We start from the raw sequence: 26,355 nt of genomic DNA, 5'->3' as shown, positions 1-26,355 counted from the left end.
TCATTCAACTAACCAAACACTATCTAAATTACAAATTTGATACCCCTCCATCAAAAAATACAAGACGATGTGATATTTTCATCTCACCATACAAATAAATCCAGTTTCACTACAGATGCACCATGCTTTGTTTACGATTCTGCTAGTTCTTTCTTTAGGCTATCTCCAACATATACTTTAAAAATTCATCTTCTATTACACTATTATAGCATCTTCTATTTTTTTATCTTCAGTAACTATTATATTTTGTATCTTTCATTACTCTTTTTCTCTTTTTAAGTCCAAAGTCATTATAAACTGTGATGCGGATAAAAGAGAACCAACAAATTTAAAGTGACTATATTACTATAACACTAGATGCATAATACTATAGCAGTAAATACGGCAGCTGTTTGGCGTCGAATCTAGCCAGCACAGTGACACACAGGGATGCTGCCGGCGGATGCCGAGTTGCCGACTCCGCTAGCCTTTAGCTGCATTGGGTCCATTCCTTTCAAGTAAACAAGCCAATATGGGCAATCAAAGCCTCCCATGTGTCACAATTGTTAAAAAATGAAAGGTACAATTCTAACAGAAAAAAAAAAACCCCTCAAATGTGTTAATTCGCCGGGTGACCAAATGTGAACCGCTTCACTACACGTGGGCATCCGACGATCCAGATTTACAGCCACGTATGCACAGGGGCGGATCCGAAGGGCTAGCGGCTCCAGCTAGGCCCCTAATCCTTCGTAGCTAATGAAAATACGAGTTTGTAATAAATTTTTTATTATAAATAGGAAGAGGAAAAGGATGAGAATGAATGAAAGAGAGAGAGAAAAAGAAAAAGAAGGAAGAGCCCCTAATCGTCTGCGTCCACCACTAACTGTATGTGACAGTTGCACCAAACCAAGTCTCATCCACTGATCTGGTGCGTTTGGTTACCAAACCATCCACAACATTCTCCTCCCATACTATGAGTCTATTTGATTTATATACTAATTTTGCTATTAGTTATTATAATTTTTTATCACGCTAATAGATCAAAATCTTCATCACACTTTGACACGTGTATAAATAAATCTTGTTATATTTTTAGTCACTAGCTACAATAATAAAAAAGAGAATCTTATCACAATTATAAGTACAAACTAAACAGGTATCTAAACTGATCCATTAACTTTAAATGTAACAAATCGTAACAAATTTTAACTACGAACCAAACCCCACTACCCTACACGCCTATAAGCAGTCAAGTTCATGCACCGGGGCAAAAAAAAAATCTGCGCGCCAGAACCAGAACAAGCAACTCAGTTTTCAGAGCCATCATGCTGATGGAACGGCTTGACGTGCCGTGCCATTCGTCGCCATTTCGACAGGCCTCAGCAGCATCACTTCAGTCCAACAAAAGAGATGCAGGAGCTGACTACACAGACAGAAAGATTGTCATCTAAAACACAACGCCCCTTCTGGAACGCAGGGAATTCCACAGGAAACGGTTCAACTTGCAGGATTCGGGAAAACAATCCTGAGTTCCAAAGAAGGAACAAACAAATATCACTTCAAGGTTCAAGCATCACAGGAGGACTCGATGAGGCTTACAGTTAACTTAAGTTGATGATTAGCAGAACTACCAGATAAAAATGAATCCAATCAAGTGGTCTCCAGTTCTTGGGGTGCAAAAGGGAGGGAGCAAAATGCAAGGAGAAAAGAATAACATGGTGTCTATAATGCCCTATTCACATTTCGGAGTACGATCAACGCTACGAGAATTATTACAACATTTACTGTGTTAGCCTATATCTATTGGCTGGCTGGTGGATTCGCCTTACTAGCGCCATTCACCACCGTGCTTGCCTGGCTGCTGGCCGGAGGATTCCCCTTAGTGGAACAATTCACCACCGTGCTTGCCAGGCTGCTGGCTGTTGGATTCCCTTTAATAGCACCATTCGCCGCTGTGCTTGCCTGGCTGCTGGCTGGTACTCCAGAGCCGACCGCGGCATTACTGGGCATTTGGTTGCCTTTTGTGTTTGCGGTTTGCTTCTTCGGGAGAGGAATTTGGCTACCAGTGGTAGCTGCAGCGGCTGCCTTCATTACTGTAGTTTTATTCTGTGCAGTGGCATTGACTGCGCCAACAATGCCGCGCAGGGTCCCCGTTGCCATTGGGGTCGCCATATGTGGAACATGACTTTTGGTTTTCTTCCCGGTTGCTGGCGCTCCAGCAGATACAGGGCTACTTATCTCAACAGCGGGCACCGGTTTCAGTTGTTGCTTTTGGGAGCCAACAAAACCATGAGCTCCTGGAGCACTTTTGACAGCCTTGCTTTTATCCAGATGATCCATGTTTAAGCATCCTCCTTGAGCAGCAACAAATCGATCAAACTCTATCATGTCTGCATCCTTGGGATCTACCATATCCTCAACCTTACGATCTACAATGTCTGGCTGCTTTGACTTGGGATCCACAGTTTCTGGCTGCTTTGCCTTGGGATCGACAGTTTCTGGTTGCTTTGCATCTTCAGGGAACAAGTCATCTATCGTGACAACACAGAATGTAGAGTCGTCATCCTTTTCCTCACTGCCACATGAGGCATGTACTGGTGTGATACTCAACGCTTTCTTAGTTTCCAACGAATGTGCCCCAGCAGATGGCCCCGGAGGATTAAATGCAGCAACTTCTGAAACATCATGAACTTGCTCAGTTGCATGCGTGGTCAAAATTGAAGGACCAGATTTAAGGGCACTAGTATTAGGATGTTCTAGGTGTTGAGCGCCACCAAGCTGTGTCCCAGGCTCAGCAACCACAATCGGTGCTTTAGAGCTTGTAGAAGATTTCGAAGATCCTGTTACTTGAGATTTTATGTGCACAGCATTCTTGGATTGTGCGACTTTTAAGAAGTTTGCGGCGGTTGTGGCTGTGGCAATTCGACCACCAGCAGCAATGGCTGCTGCTTGTATTGAGGAAGGACCAATGGTAGGATTTGGCCGGGCAGTTTGCTTCTTAGAGTTATTCCGTGTCTTGTTTGAAGCATTTGACACTTTTGGAGGTGCAGCTTGGGCAGGTGCTTGTTGCCGCTGAGTGAGTGGCGACTGCACCTGTACTGTCACAGGCACAGGGATGGCAACTGGCACTTGCATTGGGACCGGCACTGGAACTGCTGCTGGTGTCTGTGCCGGTGAAGGAGCTGCTGCAGATTTTACCTCGGGTATCAAAGGACCAAACACTGTAGACGTATGCTGAATGCTTTGTTGGTGAGCTCCTGCATGCACAATTTAAGTAAGAACTACAAGGACAGGACAAGGTCACTAAGGCTGAGATGTGTAAACAAAGCTACAGAATAATGCTTGTGTTGTTGATAGTTCAACATAGAAACATTATTCTAAATGACCAACTTTCTTGACGACACTTTAAGTAAATACCTGATCTTGGCACAGATATTCCAGGCATAGGCATGTCAATAGCCATTGAAAATGCCTTTAGAGCTGCCTTTCTTTCCTCTGTGCTAGCGCCACCACTTTGTTTAGCACCAGCAGGCTTGGTCGGTCCTGGACGCTTGCAAATTAGCGCCCATCTCTGAAAAGAACAGTATTTAACCTTTTACTAACTATTCTAATGGCAGAAATCTACATTAGGACGAGGATATATCAAGGCATGGCCATTATCATATTCACAACTGTAAGATGAATTAAAGAAGCAAACCAAATGAACCCAGTAAGATGGACACTGCACTCTAGGATATAAAAGGACAGGGCAAATTTTGATGGCGGATCTGGGATTGGGAACCAAAGGAGTGGCATATAAGGAGTGTTCTTGGATAAATACTAGTATCAGATGCATGTACGTGGCTATTCTGCCATCTAAGCATATTTGAGCAGAATGTGACTGTAAGTTAGGATGGCTTCAGGTATGTAATTGCCACACATGTAAATAAGGATGAAGTATTGCAGAATAATGGATGCTATTACACGATTGACAAGGTGAACACAATGTTACCTGAGACAACTGATGATGCGTTCTTGTATTATCAAAGTTACACTTATGCAGAATATCCTCCCAATTTCCTTCACCATACTTCTGTACACCAGCCGCTAGGTCCGCATCCTCCTCTTTGGACCATGTTTTAATCTTCCTTTTCTTTTTAGAAGGCCCATTTGCATCCAAAGGATCAGGAGATGGTCCTATATGGGATGACTGTTTTGAGTTGGAAACAGGACCTGTATTTGTTATACGGTGACTCTGAGCAAGCTGTCTATCAGATGGAACCCGCACTATCTTTTCATTTGGAGAATTTAGCACAGGAGCATCCAAGTTAACGCGATGACCAGAGGCTTGCTCACGTGAAGATCCGGATATCAGCGCCTGCAATTTGTATTATACGATCAGGTGCATTGCACGTATCTAAGGTATCAAGAAACTTAAGAATGCGGATAATGGAACAATACATTATTGCATGGCAGTTGACATAACAAAACAACATAAAGTTGCCAACGAATCTCGAGGTTATGTGATTTCTTTCCAGCACCACAATGCCATAAAAAGATTATTTTTTTCAATAAACTAAGCATGACGGTCCTTTCATGACTTTCTGCATACATACTCACAGTTACAGAGTTGGCAAATGCAAGCACTATCAGTCCATCAGTAAACACTTTTAAGTTATTGCAGCTTAATTAGAGAGGAGAGCGGTGAGGAATTATATAAGACCCATCTTGTAAATTAATTAAATGAAATGGAAGGCCATACATACTGAAAAGGAGAAACAAAGCTCACAAAGCTATCATAAGAACTCAATTTTATCGACAAAACTTGCAATTTTTATATTCATACCAAACAAACATACATATTAAATTACACTCTGATTTCTAATGAAACAATGTGGAGCCTTATCTTCCGGATGCTAACGAGGCATCAATAATAAATGCACGCCAGCATAACTATTAAGTCATCCGAGTAAAGGAATCCAGGCCGAGTGCTAGAGGGGTGAAGCATCAGGCCAGACCATTTGGCCCTTTGTAGGTAGGAATATGTAATAGTAGTAACCTAGTTAGCCCAATCAGCATCCGCACCTAGCCATCTGATCTCACTCCTTTCACTTCCCATGCCCGAGCACAGATGCCGGCATCATGGTTTTTAAGGCGTCGCCTAGGTGACAAGGCGCTCTGGGGTGGCAAGGAGTCACCCACGCCTTACCAAAAGCAGTGAAGAATGAGGGAGGGCAAAAGAGAGAAAGAACAGGAGGGGAACCAACCACCAAGGCCAAGCAGCTGCCACCTCCCCTGTCCTCGCCGGTTCCAGCACTGAAAGGCCATCACAACTCTTCTTCCTGTCAGCAGTGGCAATCGATCTGGAAGGGGGCAGCAACAGCTGGCCAGCCGTCGATCTGGCAGGGAGTGGGGCAGTGAAGGATGGGAGCGCCTGGAAGATGCAGTGGCTAGCTGGCGAAGAGAAGGGTAATGAGCGGCGGTGCTATTCTACGCTCCGAGAGAAAAGAAGAGCGACCGGCGGCGCTACGATGAGAGAGAGAGAGAGAGAGAGCTAGTACAAGGCATTACGGTAGGAAAGGGGTATGAACTAGTGGTGGGCTGAGCCAGACCCCTCCCTTCTCCCCTTTTTCTTTTGCTTTTTTTCCTTTTCCTTTTTATTCCTCCTCTTGGTTGCTGTTTTTGGGTTGGGTATGGCGTCACCTCACCTCATTATCGCCTAGGTGGCTGGAAGGGGGTGGGTCGCCGCGCCTCACCTTACCACCTTAAAATCCATGACCGGCATATGTTGCAACCAGCACCATACACACTCACATTCCCCTCCACGCCTCGTGCCCCGCTCTTTACCCTAATCCCCTAAGATGGCACACTGCCTGCCACCACAATCTCTTGCTGCCACCGGCGAGCAGCCCCTCCCACACTCCTGACGCTCCCACCACTGGTTGCCTCGTCTGTCTGCCTATTTGAGTCTGATGTGCGCATCCGCTTGCGACCGCCTCTCATGGGCTGCAATCCTACCGGATCCCCTTGCTGGCTGGCCATCGCTGCCACCTACAGGGTGTCAGTGACCAGTGCATGCAGCTCCACTCCAACAGACTCCAATCATCCTCAACTTCCACCTAGCCGCCTCCAGACTTCAGATTTGTGACATGGTATTCAAATTTCAAAATCATGCATTTAGTCTGATGGCAATCAAGTGAGACTTCTAGAATCGTTCTTTATAAGATTGTAGTAAAAGTTCTGCTTGAGCAAGTCAGGATGATAGCACAAACATATTATGAATTGGATAACTCAATCATGGTAATATAAGGCATAGACAAAATGAAAATCATAATGTTATGCACAATGGGCACTCACGCTTCATCCTGGATATTGTGAACCAACGAATTCAATTAAAAAAAGAGAGAATAATTAAACTGGGGGTGTGCAGGTAGTTTCTTTTTTATTTGGGAAAGAAGTTAACAGCTAAATATACACACATGAGGATGAGAGGGGGAGGGGGATTGAACAGGATTTTGGCGTTTTAGATTCAAAAGGGCCATCCTTCTATGTAAAAGCATACGCCCGCATGCATCAGCAGAGTAATACAACACTATATGCTTTGGCCAAAAACACAAAGCGATACCTTGGCTAATGCAGTGGCCTCAGATAATGCTTCCTTGCTCAGGTTGGGAACAGGTTCAAGCTCACATTCCAGGTCACTGTCATCGCCCTACCGTTATCAAGCAGGGCAACATAAGTACAACACTAGTATTCGAAAAAACAACCAACAGACTGAATTTCTATGCATACTACCTAAGATCATAACAATCCCTACCACAGGAATTCTATCTACTTGACAACTTACAAGTCAATCGAAAGGGGCAGTCAACTCTAGACGTTGTGAGGGTGGGTACGAACCAGAGGCTGGTCGCCGGCGTGGACGCTCTCGTCGAGCTCGTGGTGGTAGGCGAAGTGGCGCCAGAGCATTTGGTACTCGCGTGCGGAGGTGATCCCCGTGGCCGACTTCCCCACCACCGCCCTCCAGTCGATGCGCCTGCCCTTCGCGTGCTGCGCCACCTCCTGCAGCGCCGTCAGGATCGTCCCCGGTGAGTACCTGCGGGAAGGATTGCAAGCCGCGCGGTAAAACCCTAGGCGAGAGCGAGCCACCGGAGGGAGCGGGAGGAGTAGGAGGAAGAGGGGCACGGACCTGTGGAGGAGGAGGTAGACGTCGTCCTCGGAGAGCGGGCGCTTCCGCTTCCCCTTCCCCGTCCCCGTCCCCGTCCCTGCCGCCGGCGCCGCCGCCATCTACGACTCGTCGACGCTTGGTGGGGTGCTGCTGTTCTCTTTTAATTTTCTTATTTCTCTCTCTCTCGTTTTTCTTTGTTTTCAGTTAGTTGAGATTAGCGCAAGGAGAGGGGACCTTTAGTTTGTTTTTTTTTTTAGAGAGAGAGGTGGTTACTGAGGAAAGGAAACATTCGTGGGCTTTTGCAGCCAAATCCGGCCCATATGACTCAACTAACTTAAGGCCTCATTAACGGCCCATATGAATCAATCATGACTTTAGGTAGTATTTGGTTTGTGGAATGTGATGAGATGGAGTCTATTCATTTCGTTTTTGAGTTGTTTGAATGAGGAATAGTATGATGGAATAGTTCGGCATTAGGAATATTTTTTTAAAGATTTGGAACAGAATCGTTCCAAAAAAATAATAGAACATAAACATCACGCTTCGAACGTGACACTAACGGTAGATTCGAAGTACTAAAATAGATTTATTCTATCTTATCCAACAAACAAGTATCTATATACAAATAGAATCATCTCATCCTCAAATATATAAATAGAATCATCCCATCTCACATCGTTCTCTAACCAAACACATATTATTGACCCCAACGAGAGTCGGTCGGATAAGTGTGGTGCCACCAATTTTCACTCAAGGTTTGAGAATAATATCTATAAATTGGTCTCGGATAGTTTCGTTTGATTCACGCATTCAAACACCGATACAGGATTGTGTTCGCGACCGCTTATGTACATATACGAGGTGATTCAGTCATCCAAACACTATCTTAGTCTTACATGCTATAGAATGCAAAAGCACAAAAGTTGCTCAAACAAGGTGTTTGTGTGCTTCATAGGAAAATCATAGAAAATTTGGATATTGATTGTTCATTAGCAAACAGGGAGGAAACAGTTCGAAGAGATAGTATCCGTTGGAACTTGGAACTCTCAAAGGAGCTTAAAGTAAGACCTCGCGTTAGAGTTCCTCCAAACTGTGAACGAAGCTTTCGTACCTTCAAAATTCCTTTTGAAACAACGATACGATACAAACAACAGTCATAGATATTTCCCCCTTTTGCGTTCAATTCGTATACTTTTCCTCTAAATTTTCTTTGTTCCCAAGGACTTGTTAGAATAAAACAAGCAGGTTATATAAAGATCTCTTTTTTATTATTATTTGAGAACGGATTTCTTTGTTCCGAAGTGGCCATTGGCCTAAAGTATTCCTACTTGTGAAGATGGCAGCTCGCCGCTTGGCATCAACCAGGTACCGACATATGTTAGCCAGTCAGGCAGTAGTGGAGCTTTACGCAAATGCAATATTGCCATTGTATTTATTAGAATCATTGCTCTGGCTTTGTTTAGGCATGTACAGTTGGTGCTTAGAGAGGGTACTTCTGTAATTAAATTAAAAAAACACGTCAGATGAGCCAGGTGCTCAAACAAGCTAACCGGACGTTTTTAAACATGCAATTGTGTTGGAGAAGACTGATTATACTTGAATACAAGTGATTAGTGATGTGGAAGCATTCTCTCTCACTAAGCACTCGTGTATAAGCACATTGCACTGTACATGTTCTTATAGGCTGTACGATGTTACTTATGGAAAATTGCCGAAATGCACTTTAGTTGATTGGTGTTTTAATAAAATATCACTCTTCTCTCACTGACACATGATACTACCTGTATCAATGGCATATGGGTCAGGGTGATATTTTATCGAAGCATAAGTAACTGGAGTGCATTTATGCAAATCTCTCGTTACTTTAGAGTCTGTTTAGCAGAGCTCCCAGATCAGCTCCTAGAGTAAAATCAATGAGAGTTCTGTTCAGCTCTCAAAATGATTTCATATGAATGATTCTTTAAAATGAACTAGATGTTAAGAGCTGAAAAAATCAGCTTCGCCTAATTTACTTCCTTCGTAGAATCACTTCATTTCTAGAGTTTATCCTAAAGAATCACTTTCAGTCATAGAATTATTTTCTCTAAAAAAATCATTCTCCTAGAAAATTTAGATCCAAAGAAACTCTACTAAATAGATCTTACTATATTGAAAGAAATTGCTCTTTTAAAATTTGATATAGAAATTATCAATAGGGCAGTAGATTGTTAAATAGTTTTAAATGATTTGCTATGAGAAGCATGGGTACCACCAATAAATGTGTACTCGAAAGTTCTTTTATTAGGGTGTAATTGATTGTTCGTATAAGTTTTGTATGTATGGATCATATATAAAGGCTAAGAGGAATCATATTTGTTAAAAAGGAAAATATTTGATTAGTTGTATCTGTCTGAAAATACTGAACTGAGTTTCTATTTGGTTGACTAAATATGAGATCGTATGAGCCAATGCAAGGATTGAGACTATGATTGGTTGTTCGCATAAAAATAATTTTATAACACTAACAAGTGGACCCACCTTCATTAGGGATGAAAATGGACGGGATAAATTCCGTTCCGTTCCGATCCATTTTTTATATTTTCTCATCCGTTTTCGATTCCGTTTTCGAGAAAAAAATGTAAAAATGAAAACAGTTACGGGGTTTTTCCGACCGTTTTCGGATTTCCCGTTTTTAATCTAGATTTTCCTGTTTTTCTAATTGAGATCAAACTTCACAGATCACAATGTAGCTCAAATGCCAAGCCCGGCCGGCCAGTCTAAACATAACCCCTATCCCAAAGTTCAACCAGATCCTAGTAGTACAGTCTCAGTCAGCTGCTGACATACCGATATTGTTCAAGTTCTTGCACCACCTCCAATCCTAGTCTTTGTGTGATTGTATATTATGTCGAGTACTCGAGTTACGACATGGTAGTTATTTTTCAGTTGATACTTATGTCATTACGTGGTTCATCTTGTGTATGATATAAATTACTTTTGTTGGTGTGAATTAATTACGTGTCGCGCTGATGCTTGAAATCATTGTTCTACGGATCGGTATTCTCATTTTAAAGTATTGGTTCCTGACTGATACCCGCATATTTATGTTCGGATTGGTTCGTTTTTGATATCCCGACATTCCCGAGTTCGTACCCGTTTTCGAGAGAAAATGTGAAAATGAAAACGGTTAGAGGGTTTTCCCGACCGTTCCCATTCGTTTTCATCCCTAACCTTCATATGCAGATGCAGAAGTTTGCATCCATCAACTAGACTACGAGTATATATTTGCATCCATCAGGACATGTTGCTTTTATGCGGGCAACAAATCACACCAGTGCAAGAACTTCAATTATTATGTAATTTGTAAGGAAAAATTGCATGGAATGGTTCCATAGTGTAGTGGTTAGCACTCCAGACTTTGAATCTGGCGACCTGGGTTCGAATCCCGGTGGGACCTTATTTTTAATTTTTCGGGTATTTAGTTAAACGGCTCAAGCTACATCATCCATCCATCCCCCGTCACGGCGTTGTTGGTTTTTTAGACCAACACGCCGGTTGGTTACAAGGCAGCAATAGATTAAAAGCATAAACGACAGTTTCACTGATGTACATTTGATTTGGTGAGCCTCCACAAGACAAATCCAATGAAAACAAAAAACTAGTGAACATCTTAATACAGGAGGGCTTCTGCAGACAACCTGTCGATTCTTAAGAATCATTGTTGTTAAGGTCTCATGACAATTACAAGTTCCGAATAATTACAAGAACCAAACCCTGTAGGTTTTCGACTGATACTAAATTTGATGAAAGCTGATTCTAAACTACAAGTCCAACGACTTATCAAGACATATTAGGGGCTCAGGACTCGAGAGAGATGCAGGGAGGTCACAGCACAGAACAAACATCTAAAACTGAACCTCCTCAAGACATGTCGAATAAAGATCAGAAAAATGTCCTCATCTGCTGTGTTTCCCTCAAAAAATAATTTAAGCTTGCTGAAATAATTACTGCACTTTCAGTCTTCATGGGCCCTTCTTGGTCGGTGATCCTCCTCGCCTTGCCTAGAAAATACATTATAACAAGAAGAACAGCGACCAAGAAGCCGAGAATGTACATCGCATTAACACCTAGCAGCGTTGGGGAACCGCGGCCTACTTTCTTCTTTCTTGTTCTTCCTGCCCTATACCCCTCGAGAAAATGACTAATTTGGGATCCATAGTCGCTTTCTTCAAGCCTCACTGAACCCTCAACCTTAGATAAGAAGCATTTCAATCAATCACATCGCACAACTAAATAGACAAGCAAGATGAAAATTTCGAGTTTATCGGCACTTGGGCTGTAACTTGTAAGCAATAAAAACAAAGAAATCACTTATAAAAGAAGAGGCAGTGGCAGTATGAGACATAACTTCAACATAACAAATGTATATAATAAAATACCATGTGAGATGCATGTAAGAAAAAATATATAAGCTTTTTGTTGCAACATAAATCGCTACTTTATAACAGAAGGGAATAAATGGTCTACTTACAACTTCATACTCCTCATTTCTGTCCCAGACAGTCATATTTGGCAGCTGCGAGCTCTTTGAAACATCAAAAGTCCCTGTGAATTCCTCCCACTGCTTGACTCCCACATATCAAAACACTAAATCATGATTTGCATTTCATGCAGACCTGAAAACTTTTATTAACTGCGGAGAATTTTCATTTGACTCATCCTCCAAAATTGTAAGAACAACTTTCCTCTCATCATCTTTTAACATCTTCACGGTTTCCGCGTTGATGGGCACAGTTGAAGGCAGTAGGGATTGCCGTATAAAATCTTCCAAAAAGGTTCCTACATCCACAACAATACGCTTAAGTGTGTTTTGTCACTTCATACGAACATGGAGTGTACACTAGGTGAATCAAGTATTTAAATCACCAAAAGAGCAGAGAGTAAAAGACAAAGGAATGAGATTGGTGATCAAGGCAATAAAGGATTCCCCCCCCCCCCCCTTCAGAAACCACATGTATCAAGAAACATATAGAAGATGGATATGCCAAGCTTGACCCATACCTTCAAATGGACCATAGAATACACTCTGCTCATTATATTTGGGGTTATGAGAAACCAATGCCGGAACCTTGTCAAAATCGTACATGACCATCATATCCTCGGAGAAATCCTTTGCTGTAGAAAACCATGCCTTCTTCTTGTACTAAGCTCCATATTCAGCAATCAACGATTCATCCACCCCAAATCCAATAAACAATGGAAAGCCGACTCTAGCGGCCTCAACAAAGCCTTTGATTGCCGAGTTTGACTTGAGAACAGAAACATCAGGCGCAACAAGCTTCTTAAGGTTCTCAACGAGCAAATCAGCCTTCCTTGAACCCGTGTACTCAGAGGGGACTCCATGGTCAAAAAGCATCAATGTAGGGAACCCACTGATAAGGAAACTTCTGTATGCACTCCTGTCTGGTAACCGGACCACTCAAGTGAAGCAGACAGCTTACTCTACTCCATATCTGGACCCAAGCTTCCTGTACTTGTCGGCATTTACTTTAGCAACTACGATGGGCGCGCTCAGTCCAACCAGCACAGGAGAAGCTTCGTCCAACTGCAATATAGAATCCGAGCGAATGCTCATCAGTTCACTTCAATTGCAACTGAGATGGCCACATGACATAAGAATAGCATCGCCCTGTCTCTATGACTGTATTACAAGTAAGAAATGCTATTCCAATTTGACAAAAAGAAGGGAATGGCAGATGGATGCGCCGGTCCTAATTTGATCCGCACCCAGCTGGGAATTCAGATGGTGGCACGGCCATGCCGCCAAGCCTCCCAAATCACCTGCTTATATATGGGGGAAATCCTCTAATGATATGCAAATCCCGGCTCAAGTCTGCTCGAACTGAAGCTCAAACATCCTCCTAGCAAACTCCACTTGAGCGCAGCTGCCACACCTCGGAAAGATAATCCCTAGAGTTTCTATCAACTCGGAAGATTCGGGCGGCATCGAGAGGCGATACCCCTCACTTCGCTTCGCTAGTAAAGCAATAAGCAAGCAGGTGTTCATTAGGCAGCAGACAGGGGCACAGGGCGGGGAGGGTTGGTTACCTGGGGTGCGAGGCGATTACAGTGACCGCACCAGGGGGCGTAGAAGTCGACGAGGAGGAGGTCGGCAGCGCGCACCGCCGCATCGAAGTTGCCCTCGTCCAGCTCCAGCACACTCCCGTCCCTGGGGATCTCGAACTCCGCCGGCTCCCCTCCGCCGCTGGCCACGCAGCTCGGCGGCCACAGAACGAAGAGGAGGACGAGCGGAAGCTGCCGTCACAGCGCCATGGGTCCTTCCGGTCCCCTCGATTCGATCTCGCCGCCTCTTCCTTGAGCGGAGGTGGCTCAGTGGCTGAGACTCGCTATTGAACTGAACTGCAGCCTAGACACACAGTTGACCATGCGACGAACAGGCGCCTCCGGCAAGCGAGAAGGCGTAAATGTCTGGCAGGTGAAGACGTACACTTTGCGGATGAAGATGTTTTCCATGCAAGAATGTGGTTTGACACTGACGAGCTCGTGAAGCAGTAGCAAGGACGAAGCTGTATTTGTACATTCTGAGGCATCACAATATGTTGACATGTAAGACCACCACTGGAAGTATTGCGAATACAATCACAAACATCTTACACTCTATATCTGTGTCGCAAGTCAAGAGTAGCTCGATTGGTACGACTCCCGTCTAGAAGCCGACCGTCCGGGGCGTGCCCATGCCGTCGTAGGCTGCTACGGTGGTACCAGTAGGACCCGTATGTGATCCCGCTAAGCTGAAAAAAAAAAGAAAAAAGAACCTATAATTGTGTCTTCTACCAAGGCGTCCTAGGAAATTTAGGGTCATATGCTAAATATTAAATTAGGCTCTAATCTTAACTACTAAAATAGAAATGTTAATTTTGTACAATATAATTGTATCACTGAAAAACATATTGCTTGAAAAAATGTCTTCTTTCCTTCTTTTTTTTTTAAGACCTGAACGCATGTCTTAAAACTAGCATTATTTAACCTTCACTTAAAAAGTATTATTCATCTACTAATAAATCTTTTTAGGATGCTTTTGTACTAAAATGCCAATTATTTTTGGTGTCAAAGACTTCCCAATAAATTAGACCAAATATAGCAGTTTGAAAGGGGCACATCAACATTAGCTAGCAAGTACATATATTTCACTGTTATTTCCACAAGGATATACAATTCTAGTTAAAACCAACACTAATGTTGTATTTTCCAATGTTTCAAAAAGCACTATACGTTAAGCGGGCAGTCGAGCTCTGTCTAGCACATAGTCGTAGCCGGCCTTAGAGATTTGTACTTTGGGCGAATGAACACATAAAAATAGAGAGAATAGGAAAATATTACATATCAACACAAGAAAATAGAGGAAAACGAGCAAAAAGCCTAGACCAAAAGTCTATTTGTAAGTGAAACGGTCCTGCACCTAGCGCTTAGGCAACGTGTTTTTAAACACTGGTGTTTTTCATCCAAGCTATAAAACATATGGCTGACAACTCAAACACACAAATACATGAATGAACAAAATAACAGGCACAAGAAATTCAAATACACACTTAGTAGTAGCTATAAAAAGTGACAAAACAACTTGATTCAATGCAGCGTTTATCGTTTATCGCCTGTGAAGGCCTCAATAAAACATGAACTAGCTTTGAACGACCTAACAGAGCAAACTAAGCCACGTGGATCAACTTATATCCACTGTCTGTGAGGAAGAAATGAACCTAAGATTTCAAGGGAAAATTTGTGCTTCATGGTCTCCAATGATTTTTTTTTCTTTTGTGAAATCACAAATTAATGAAGGAGGAGGATTATAATATCTAGACAATAATATTAATTAGTATGGATATTAAAACTGAGGACCCTTGCAATTTAGGGGCCCTGTGCGGCCGCACATTTCGCACGTGCCCAGGGACGGCCTGTCTTCTGCTTTCTAACTCATATGCAAAGCATTCTCCACCACCGAAATTGCATTTGACATTTGAGAACTCAGTAAGCAGCTCCTACATACAACAGCAACTCTCGCCCAACATTGTCAGCTGCAAGTTACAATTCAAAGGACACATGCCATGGCACAATTCAGAGTGCCAATAAGACCTCACCAGCAGATGTAACATTCGATCCATTTAAGAACCAAAAAACCGGGGGAAACCAAATTAGAATTTTGTTTTTCCACATCTAGGAAAAGTTGAAGCCGACGTATTATTAACAGACGACGGTATTCCTACATCAAAATCCAAGAAGCAAAAAGAAAACCTGTGGCAAGAGAAAATAGAGAGAAATGACCAACGTAGGACTGAAGCTCCAGTCCAAACTTCTCAAAAATGCTATGGAAAAAGGAAGCAGTCTCATGGACAGGTATTTGAAGTTGTGCTGTACACCTTCTGGAAAACAACTGCATACACAGGGACTGCAACGCCGGTGCCAATTGCAGCCAGCACAGAGAGGGACACCTTAAGTTACTGATGCTTCATCCTGTGCAGGTTGTACATGTGCTTGGCATGAACGTAGTATTGTTTTCTTTGATATGTTAGTGAGAGAAGTAAAACAACAGGAGCTACATCATACAGCATGAGTAAACTGCATGATAAACTTGAGAATATGGAAACCTAAAGAATATTATGAATAAAATGAACATATCAAAGAAAACAATCCATATCCGAAAAGAGTACAGCCAACATCTTCATGTTGCAACAGAATTGATATGATTGATGCTTGACAGTCTGATCAAGAATCCAGATTAATTACACGGAGAAGAAAGGCAGGCAATCGCAAAAAGGTATCAAGTTGGCATTTTCACATAGAAAACAAGATTATAGATAATAAATACTTTACAGTGATAGCAAAACTGAGAGTTTCATTTGAAGAATATCTTTACAAATTATATGTACTTTGCTTTTTCACATGATTACAATCAACAGCTACATCCATACAAAATTACAGCAACTACAAACTACTCCACACCATTAATATTCAATTATTGTATTTTTCTGTTTTTCTTACTCCTCCCATTCTCAAATAGATGTCAACCTAGAACGTATATAGTCAACTTTAAAAACTTTGACTACTAGTATACACAAACCTATTGGGATTTGGCACGTGAAAGTTACACAAGTGGATTTGTCGTGAAAATACTTTCATGTCATCAAATTTTTATCAACTTTTACTAAGAAGTAGTTATGAAAAGTAGTGGTCAAAAGTGCTTATTGGAGACCGTATTGATATCCTAAAAGACAAGTAAAAGAGAACGGAGGTAGTATTTGATCACACTACAACTAGAACACTCACCCCTTGCAGAAGCACCTCACCTGGAGCTTGTAAGTCATATACAACAACAAAAAAACTCATGAATCACAGAACAACCTAACCAATCATTAGCAAGTTTCTTTTTTAACTCTACTCATATTGCGCATTATATCTAAGAAACAAAGGCATTCATTTGAGGAGTTAATGGAGTAACATGCTTAGCATAATCATCTGGATTGCATACAGATTGCTGAACATGAAAATTTTGCAGAGTTGATATGATTGGTGCTACTATGCATTGAAAGTCTGATGAAGAATCCAGATTAATTACATGAAGAAAGGCAGGCAATCGCAATAAGGTATCAAGTTGGCATTTTCACAGAGAACAAGATTATAGATAATAAATATTTTAGAGTGGTAACAAAACTGCGAGTTTCATTTGAAGAGTATCTTTACAAATTATATGTAATTTGCTTTTCCATGTGATCACAATCAACAGCTACATCCATACAAATTACAATGGCTACAACCACTCCACACCATTAATATGCAATTATTGTATTTTCTATTTTTCCTATTTGATCACACTATAACTAGAACACCCACCCCTTGCAGAAGCACCTCACCTGGATCTTGCAAGTCATATATACAACAAAACAGCTCATGAATCACAGAACAATATAACCAATCATTAGCAAAAGAACCCAATCAAACCTACAACAGTACTCACATAACTGATTACCAACAAGCTAGGGAGAACAACAAAATGGTAACACGCATAGTTCAACATGCTGTAGATCCTGGAACACATCAAAGACAACATATTCATTCTTGTAGTGGCATTTGACACCATTGTTAACAGGCTAGGACAATGCAAGCACCCCCGGGATGCAATTACAGAACGAGCAGAACCCGAGCGGTTCGATTTTGGCCCCAAAATAATTACAGCTTACACCAACGTAGGGAAGCTAAACATGTATCCCAGAATCATCTCCATTCGTTCCGCAATCCTCCTAGAGTACAAAGGCATCCGCTTCATCTTGCTTCATATCGAGTTACAGGCTAGCTATACCGGTCGCTGATGCTGGGACAAGCTCTAGGATCCGCACTTTGCAAGCAATCATATTTTCCTCCCAAATTTGAGCCAACATTTGCTTGTGGCCAGATCGAGCACCACGAGGAATCGATAAACACATATTCTCTAATTCCAGCATTCTTATTCAGGGCCGACCGGACGAACGGACCAGATCTATTCTCATAAAGAACAGGAGGAAACGGAATCGCATCACAGGAAGAAACCTCCTAGATTTTTTCTGTCTTCTGCTCTTAGGTTGCTGAGAAGTTGATTTTTGAAAAATTAAAAAACTGATTTATGAAAAAATAAACTAAAATTTAAGAAATTAATTTTTTTTAAAATTTTGGATAATAAAAGATCTTTCTTTAAGGAAGAGGTTTAAGTTGATCATTAAATAGGTACTGAGAAATTAAAAATTTATTATACAAATTAATAATAAAAAACCATCCACCGTCAAAACCAAAAATCTCAGCTCAACCAAACACAACCATAATCTTACCGGACGCAGAGATGGCCTCGGCGTCGGCCACCAGAAGGCAGAGGCCGGAGAGTACCTCACGGTTGATCGCCACCGCCATCGCCATCGTCATCGTCACCTTCCTCTCTTCTGGTGGTCGTTGCCGGTGCGGTGCGGTGCGGTGCCGTGCGCTTCGAGGGCCGAGCGCGGCGTGTGCGAGCAAAAGAGAATGGAAAATGTCAAGAGCCGAAACTCCGTTCGGTTCTAGCCCGCTCCGTGGGCCGCGTGGGCTCTCGACATGGGCCGGGGTAACACGTGGTCGTGAAATCCGTAATGCTGCGTTCGTATACGTCAATTGGTATAATACGTCTTCCAAAAGAAAAGGAGTACAAAATACGCCTTCAGATTCAAGTGACGGATCCACATCGAGGGGCCAGTTAACTAGTTACGGAGGAGTTGCTTGTTGGATACTTGGATTGGCTGCGTTGCTCACGTGGCAATTATTCAGCTCTTAGTTTTTTTCTTAACGTCTAGTTGTCAAAGGTACACATGTTGATGTTAGTATTGTTATGACCGTTTACTGATGTGGCTGATTTATGGAAATACTATCACTGAATAACCTTTGTTCACTATTTGTTTTTTTTTATCTCCATTACTATTGGGACTAGCTAATTGTCTATGTATTGTAATGAAAATATAAATATTGAATACAGTAATATTAATCACAAACTTAAAATATAAAAATATGGATGAGTCATGAGATTGTCGTTAAATGAATATGACGAGAGCAATGTTGTAATTTCATTTCAGATGGGATTAAAAAATAAGAAAAAGATTATCCGCTAAAATCTCTCTTGATTGATTGATTTATTTTTATTAATAAAATATATCTTATATCCGTAGAATAGATGATAAAGGTAGGTAAATTATTTAAATTTTATTGTTTTTTATTAGATGAGAGAAGAGTGAAAAAAGAGATGACATACGAACCCACTCGTATTTTATATAGTAGAGATAAGTATCCAACTGAGTGCTTGTCGTGCACGTGTAGCACATATGATTAATAGTATTGTGATGAGAATTTGTTCAATAGATCTTAAAAAATACAAGAGCAATCCTCAACCCTAATCTAATCTACGCACTCACAATCATTGCAGTTTATCCTTTTTCAGTACATGATTCCACAATCATTCGCCCCACTGACTGCTTATTAATCGATCATGCAAACCGACATGCCACATAAAATATTTTTTAGATAATAAAAATACAGCTCTCGCAAAAAAAAAAAGTCATGGCATGACAGGTGCTTAATTAAATGGTCAGGCACTTAAAGATTCGGCACCAAACCTGTTCAGCCTTGCAATTAAGCTCCACGGAGTATGAAGTAGTTGACCACTGAAGGCCAAATCTATGACGAATTCATTTATCAATAGAACCGCAGAAGATATCTGTGTGAAAAAGAGCGTTGCAGCCGGAACCTGACCTAGCGCGCCCCTATAGTCGGTCGTTTCTTCGCATCCTGCTGGTTGTTCCTTGTTTGTTTATTGTTACTTGTTGCTGTCTGTTGATTATTAAGGCTCCCTAAGCCTTGTTTGCAACTTTGCAAGCAATGTGGGTGTTGTTTCTTAAGACTGGGTTACTATCAGAGATTCGGCAGAGACACTGCCATTTAGTTCAAAGAAATGTTTTGCTCTGAGAAGTAACCAACAAGTATTTTCTTGGGAAATCCTTGATGGTTTCAAAAATTGAAAAGCTAGTGACAAGGAAAACTTCTAAAGCAAATTGAGACGATGATTTTTCAACTACACGCTGCTTCATTGGTCATTACGAAACCTATGATACAGATCTCGGCCCAAAAACAAAGCTATGATAGAGATTTTTCAAAAAAAGAAAAGAGAAGAGAGCTTTTTTTTAGAAAGGGTGAGTTTCATTCATCAAGAGTAGCACATACATAATGCATACATGAATCTGGGCCAAAGAAAATACAATGAAAACAAGATAGGTCCTAACGCTGTCACCCCAAGCTTTATGTTGGATCCATTATTGCCGGTCCTGGTCGAAGTAACAAAGCCGCACTATGCACCAACGAAAAAGGACCATAACAGGCCAATAGATTTTTTATAGCCACCACCAACAGCATCCCGCAACCAAAATGCCTTAAGACCTATGATAGAACATATGATAAAACTGACATGTCTTTTAATAGTTTGTGGTAACGAGGGCACTCATAGTGTGTGCAAAAAGGGGTCATAGGTCAAAAAGGTAATGTTGAAGGTTAAACTCTAACAAGTTCAGGATATATCGGTCGAAGGGAGCGTGATCAATGTTTCCTACGAGTGTGAGTGTGTGTGATGATGAACTTTCAGGCCTTTTATGAGGTAACAACCATACGTCATGTATATTTTCTTATGATGAGGATCAACTTGGTTACAGAAAGAGTTTCGTCCTTTACAAGCTTGGTCCTCTCTCTTTCATATAGTAGGAGGAGAGGTCTATATATAAAAATACATGCCATAACATGACAGTCCTATTCCTACCGAAAACTCATACTACGAGGCCATCACTACGGAGAGTGGGCACGCTCGGTCTGTCTGGTCGTCTTGAGTGTCCAATCCCATCAGCCGCACATTGCCCTCGCCTGTAGGGCCGTTCTGTAGCATTAATTGCTACGGAAGGGCCACTACACCACTACGTCGACCACAACTTCGCTCGCCGAAAGGAGGTGACTAGGGAAGAAAAACACTTGAGTGGGTAGCATTAAATGAGATTAGACTAGCGAATACCTTCCCCACAACCAGCAAGGGCTGATCATGGGGTTTTCTTTTGCGATCAAGGGACTAGTCGCATAAGCTCTGATAGACGTGCATGTCGAAGTCAGCTTTTGATAATATCTACTGCCAGCAGGTCTTTGCTGGTGTAGGCCCATAGAATAAGAGACCCCTATTCTTTACATTGATAGTAGCCCTCAAGCTCCCCTGAGGATGTGGGAGACTGAGTGATTTTGCCACATGGTCATGGTTGTGGTCTAGTCGTACCACTTGGGCCCCAGGTGAACATAAGTTTTAGCCTAAGGGGTGGCCGTCGGCGCCTCCTCCTCATGTGGTTGGCTTAAGAAACCGCTTTCTGAAGGGAGGTTAAACGTCTAGAGATAGTGAAAAAAGATGTAAGTGGGAGAGAATCATGGGAGAGATAAACATTAACTGCCACCGGACCCGAGAGAATTTTGGTTCCCCATGTGTGTGTAGCGAAAATGATCATATTAGGCTATGATTATGATTTTGGTGATTAATGAAAATATAGTCATTGGGACTAATATGTTTGTCAAGTATATACTTTAGTAGGTCTCATGGATGCAATATATGAAGAAGCCACCACAGTCGGGACAAAGATGGACTGAATTGAAAAAGTCCCAGAGAAGAGAAACCATCGGATAGTCCTGTGCAGAAGAAATTGAACTCACCGAAGCATCTCTGACAAAGGGGGAGAGAAGGCTGTAGACTTCATCGGATAATCCGGTGCTTCGCAAGGTGTGGTACCGGAGCTTTATCTGCAGAGAAGAGTAGAACTGAAGAAGCATCGGATAGTTCAATGTTGATGAAGAAAGTGCACACCGATGTATTTTGGCTCGGGACAAGAAGTTGAACTCACAAGAAGGTCTAGTGATCAGCAGAAGATATACACTGGAGCAATTCTTGCAGAGAGGGCTGCAAGTGTTGAAGATCAGAGAGCAACAGACTGGAAGGTCCGGTGATGGGAAGTGAGTGCACCGGAGATTTTACCGGAACATTTCTTACAGAGGCGATTCCAAGTGATGAAGAACGAAGATGAGCTGACCGGATGGTCCGGTGTCAAGAGGAAGTGCACCATAGGCTTACACCAGAGTGTTTTGCACAGAGAAGAAGTGGCACGGTCTGGCTTAGGATAACTCACTGGATAGTCTGGTGATGGAGATGAAGTATACACCAGCGTATCTGGTGTTCAGGATGACTTTGAGTAGGAGTCTAATGACTAGTTTCTGAAGATATACTCACCGGATGATCCTATGTTAATACTATTGTTCTCACCGGATCATCCGGTACTAACAACTTTTTTGAGCTGTTGGGAAAATAGCTAGTTAGTGGGTTTGAGACTATAAATATCCATTGACTTAGTCATTTAAAAGTGTTGTATGCTGCTGGAGTCCAGAAAAACATAGAGACACTTGAGAAGATATCCAAACCACCAAAGTGCTTAATGTGATTATTCAAGGCAATTAAGCACACGTTTAGTGAGTGATTATTACTTATAGGCATAAAGAGAGTGTTGTAGGCGATTGTTGCCTAGAGAGTGGATCAAGGTGTGATCCTAACTTGTATCAGGTGGTACACTGACGTCTAGGAGTCTTGGTGACTTGCCGACACATTGAGCCAGAGTTGGTAAAGCTTGTTGACCCTCTGACTTAGTGTGGAGCGATGGCAAGACATGTGTATGGGAACACAGAGATCCTTGCCTTGGTGGCTCAAGCTCTGAAGTGAAGACGATGACAAGTGACCGGGAGAGAGGCTAGTGGTGAGACCTTGCCTTTGTGGCTTGGTGTCTCATCCAGGTTGATGCCTTGTCTTTGTGACTTTTGTGACTCAAGAGCCGTGACCCAAAGAGTCTTGACGACTGGGAGCATATCCTTGGTGGAGCTCAAACGTGGACTATGGGTGGTATTTATGACATCGATACCACGAGATAAAAACCCCTTATACCGAGTTTGTTTTCTCTACCATATTTACGCTTCCGCATTTACATTCTTGCAATCTATCTTTGTGCATTTACTTTCCTATAGTAGTTTGCTAGGATTGGCTATAGGTTGCAAACCTTTTGAACGGTAGAATAGACACACTAGATAAATCTAGAACACATTTAGATAGAAATTAATATAGGTTTATCTTGTGAAGTTTTTAGAGACAATTTGGTTTAGGCTTTTAAGTGTCCTAATTCACCCACTCCCTCTTAGGACGTCACTGATCCTTCATTGTGTGACCCTTCGAATTTCTAAACGGATGAACTTTGCGACAGTTGGGATATCGCGCTAGCCCTATAAATTGGGAAGCCAAAGGTTTCCCATGTCCTTTCTCCAATCTCTCCCAGCCTCCACGCCTTCGCACCCAGAGCCCCTTGCTTCCGTCGTTGTTCGTGCTTTTGCTACCCCCTCCGTTGTATTCTAATGGCGTCGTGCATTAGCAAAGAGCCAGACTTTCTCAAGCCCAAGTGTAACACGGTGAGGATGAAGCATATGCGTGACAACCATCAGCTCCCTCATTGCCTGTCTTTGGGGTACCACCCTGGGGAGGACGTCCCTGCTCCTTGTGAGGGGGAAATCATGATGTTCATCTCCTTCTTCGTGGTCAGCCTCATTCCTTCCTTTTTTGAGTTCTTCAGCACCATCATTTTCTTCTATGGTATCTGCCACCTCTATCTCAACCCTAGTTCCATCATCATGTTGAGCGTCTTTGCTCATATGTGCGAGAATTTCATTTGGGTCGAGCCGTGCCTTGACCTCTTTAGGTTCTTTAACATGCCAGGTTACAGGCTGGGTCGGCCACCAGGAGTTGCAGATTTTGCCTCCACGATGGCGTCGTGGGCTCCTACCTCGAGATGAGCCTAAAATTGTCATGGTCGGGCTGGAGAGAGGAATGGTTCTATCTTTCAATAGAAGATCCTTTGGACAAAATTTGCATTCTGAGCTGATCGGCGCAAACCACCGAGCACTAGGGGAGCGCTCATGCGGCATCTTCAGAGTTGTTGGTTCTCGCGGCATGGGTTAAGCGACTTGCGGATGCCTGCCTATTGGTGTCAGATGTTGTCCGTGACTACATCAAACGTCGGTTGTGCCCTTTGCGGAGGAGAGCACATCCGGCATACAAGTATACCGTGAGCGATGACATCACCTGGAAGAGCTTTACAGGTAATACCACAATCGCATCATGAGTTTTTTTTGTTTTAGCTATGGGGCATCTTAAGTATCCCCCTCTTGCCTAGATCTCCCTATCAAGGCCACGGATTCACAGGTTAAATTCGTAATGGTGACTACCCCAAGGAAGGGTGGCCCTCCGTGTGATGCTCCTTTGCTGTGTGATCTCCCTTCATCGGAGAGGGCTCAAATCAGACTGGTACGTTTAGCATTTTCTCAAATTTTTTACCTCCTAGCTTTCTCCTGGGTGAGGGTTTCATGGTCTGCGCTGTTGCAGAGTTTCCCCGAGGTCGACGTCCTACATCTGGTGATTGACGAGGTCATGAGGGTCATCCAGGAAATCAACTTTGGTGTCTGCCCGACCCCTCCATCACCCAGAACCGCTTTGGTTGGAAGTCAATATGGCCACGGTGACGATCAAGTTGCCCAGAGTTGAATATCGACCACGGGTGGAGGTCCAGCATGCGGTGCCAGTTAGCAGAAGGTTGACCAACCTTGTCCCGGCCGGATTCGTTCTGACCAGGCCCATACCGACCAGGCCCTCCCTGACTAGAGCCGCCCTGACCAAGCCGGGGTGACCAGACTACTGTTGTCCAAGGCTCTGTGTCAGCGGGGAAGAGAGCAGCGGAGGGCTCTGCTTTTGCAGAAGCGTCCAAACACGCCTATAGGACATCGACCACATGCGGTTTCATAAGGATAAGGCTCGTGCTCACCCCTTCATCCACGTCGTAAGCTTCTTGGTTAGGCTTAGGTGTTTTGATTTATCTTTTCTTTCTTGACTCTGTAATTTGTTGTCGTTGCATGTCCTCAAATCCCCCACAAACCCCGGTTGCAACTCCTCTGGCGCCTCAGCAAGATGCTTCAGCCCCCCAACCTCCATTAGCTCCAACATCGACAGCCAGTATTTGAGTCCAGTCCAGCCTCCAACCAGCTTTCCTTGGTTGCCAGCCTTCCCGCCTCCATCCGAAGACTGATCGTCAAGAAGGAGGCAGTGGACAGTAGGTGCGCTAAGCTAGAGAGGCTGGTGGCTGAAGAGAAGGAGGCGAGGTGCTTACTTCAGTAGGAAAATGCCAAGTTTCAACAGGAAAATGCCATGCTCATTGCTGAACATTCTCAGCTCAAGGAGGGTGAGCGAAAGACCTACGATATTGTTGAGGAAGCCTTTAAGGCGATTCGACATCCCCTGAGGAGCGTCGGACTGGACGCCCCTAACCCGAAGGATGATAGGGTTGCTCAGGTCTGGACCTACGCCATCCCAGCTCCCAGGCATCCTGGCGGTGAGGATCTTAGAGGACATGATGACAGCGGCCAAAGCCGCGACGATCACGTTCTTAAGTGCTACCGCTGTTGCGACCCCAACTTCATCCTCGAGACCATCCGGGAAGGGGTCGTGGCCACTGGTCCCATAACCATGGAGAGGCTGGAGGCCGAGGCCAAGGATCAACGGATTTTGTAAGGTCTATCTTCCAAGTGGAGACCGTTGAGGTGGCCATCGAAGAAGAGTAAACCTCGAACTTCAATTTAGGCTTGCATTATGTATGAATGAAGTTTTTGATTTCTTTGATGAGCTTGTGTCGCTGCTATGGTCATAGAGCCCAAGAATTGACCCCCCCTCTTGCTTACTCTGAGCCTGGACCGCGCTTGTTGATAGTGCTGATGACCAGCATAGTCTGGAAGTGGTGACCGAGTGTGAGCTTAGGTTTGCAGTTGAGCGAGAGATTCTACAAAGTGATCTTTGAGGTGACTCCTGCATGGTTTGTGATGTGTAGTCCCTAGCTAGCCAAGTGGGCCTTGACCAGCTGACTCATGCATGGTTTGCGACCTATTTTCGTGACCAGCTTGTTGGGAGGAGATGTTGGCGGTGAAGAGAGACTTAGAGTGAGTGATGAGGGAGGACGACTGGCGGTGGGCACGTTTCTATGGTCATCTTAGTTAGGCATTCACCCCTTCGACTCATTGCTCTGGGCCACCAACATTCAGATCCGTCCCACTCCTAGAGACACCATAATAGGTCATGTCGAATGGTTCTTGGCGGCCTTCGAGGAGGTGGGTGCACTCGAGCAGAGGCTGCGCAGGAAGCCGGGAACATTAACGACCACTTGTTTGTGACCACATTCCATGGCACCTTCCTTGCCTTTGCTTGTGTCAGCGAGCACTTCCCCAACCTAGAACTTGTTCCGGTGATCTTCAAAGGCTTTATCGGCGTCCGAAAGACCGCGGAGGAGCTTCACAACCTTATAGGGTTATTTTACTTTGCGGCTCAGTCTTTGCTATGATCCGTCTAGTTTGACCCGAAGAAGGGCATCTTCAGATCCTAGGAATACTGAGTAAAAACCTTTAGAAATAGCACCCGTTCATTATCCGAATGGTTATTTTGTAAAGACATGATATGCTTTTATGTAAACTTTCTTTGTGCCCCTATGGAGAGCAGGTTCTGAGTGTATGTTACATTTAGGGGGGACCAAAACATTCCGTGC

At 43.2% G+C, this 26,355-nt stretch overlaps 1 protein-coding gene, 1 non-coding gene and 2 pseudogenes across 3 annotated transcripts; 1 reads left to right on the top strand and 3 right to left on the bottom strand.

The window, feature by feature from the left end:
- Positions 1-1,574: 1,574 nt before the first annotated feature.
- LOC133921996 (uncharacterized) lies at positions 1,575-7,335 on the bottom strand. Of its 2 annotated transcripts, XM_062367130.1 has the most exons (6): positions 7,148-7,334; positions 6,859-7,054; positions 6,584-6,670; positions 3,971-4,336; positions 3,397-3,550; positions 1,575-3,236 (listed from the first exon to the last, which is right to left on the bottom strand). In XM_062367130.1, exons 1-6 carry the CDS (start codon positions 7,243-7,245, stop codon positions 1,780-1,782), a joined length of 2,358 nt encoding a protein of 785 aa, XP_062223114.1. In that variant the 5' UTR covers positions 7,246-7,334; the 3' UTR covers positions 1,575-1,779. The 2 variants fall into 2 exon arrangements, with proteins under 2 accessions (XP_062223114.1, XP_062223115.1); XM_062367131.1 differs by lacking the exon at positions 6,584-6,670 and having other exon boundaries at positions 7,148-7,335.
- A 3,155-nt stretch (positions 7,336-10,490) lies between these two features.
- On the top strand, positions 10,491-10,562 carry TRNAQ-UUG (transfer RNA glutamine (anticodon UUG)). The gene has a single exon. It is a non-coding gene; the product is annotated as a tRNA-Gln (tRNA).
- A 246-nt stretch (positions 10,563-10,808) lies between these two features.
- On the bottom strand, positions 10,809-12,521 carry LOC133921994 (protein disulfide isomerase-like 5-3; annotated as a pseudogene).
- A 62-nt stretch (positions 12,522-12,583) lies between these two features.
- Positions 12,584-13,438, bottom strand: LOC133921995 (protein disulfide isomerase-like 5-3; annotated as a pseudogene).
- Positions 13,439-26,355: the final 12,917 nt, after the last annotated feature.

Source organism: Phragmites australis, chromosome 6 (genome assembly GCF_958298935.1).
Source record: "Phragmites australis chromosome 6, lpPhrAust1.1, whole genome shotgun sequence".
Lineage (NCBI taxonomy): Eukaryota > Viridiplantae > Streptophyta > Magnoliopsida > Poales > Poaceae > Phragmites > Phragmites australis.
The sequence above is the reverse complement of the archived record's forward strand: the minus strand, read 5'-3'. Positions and strand labels throughout refer to the sequence as shown.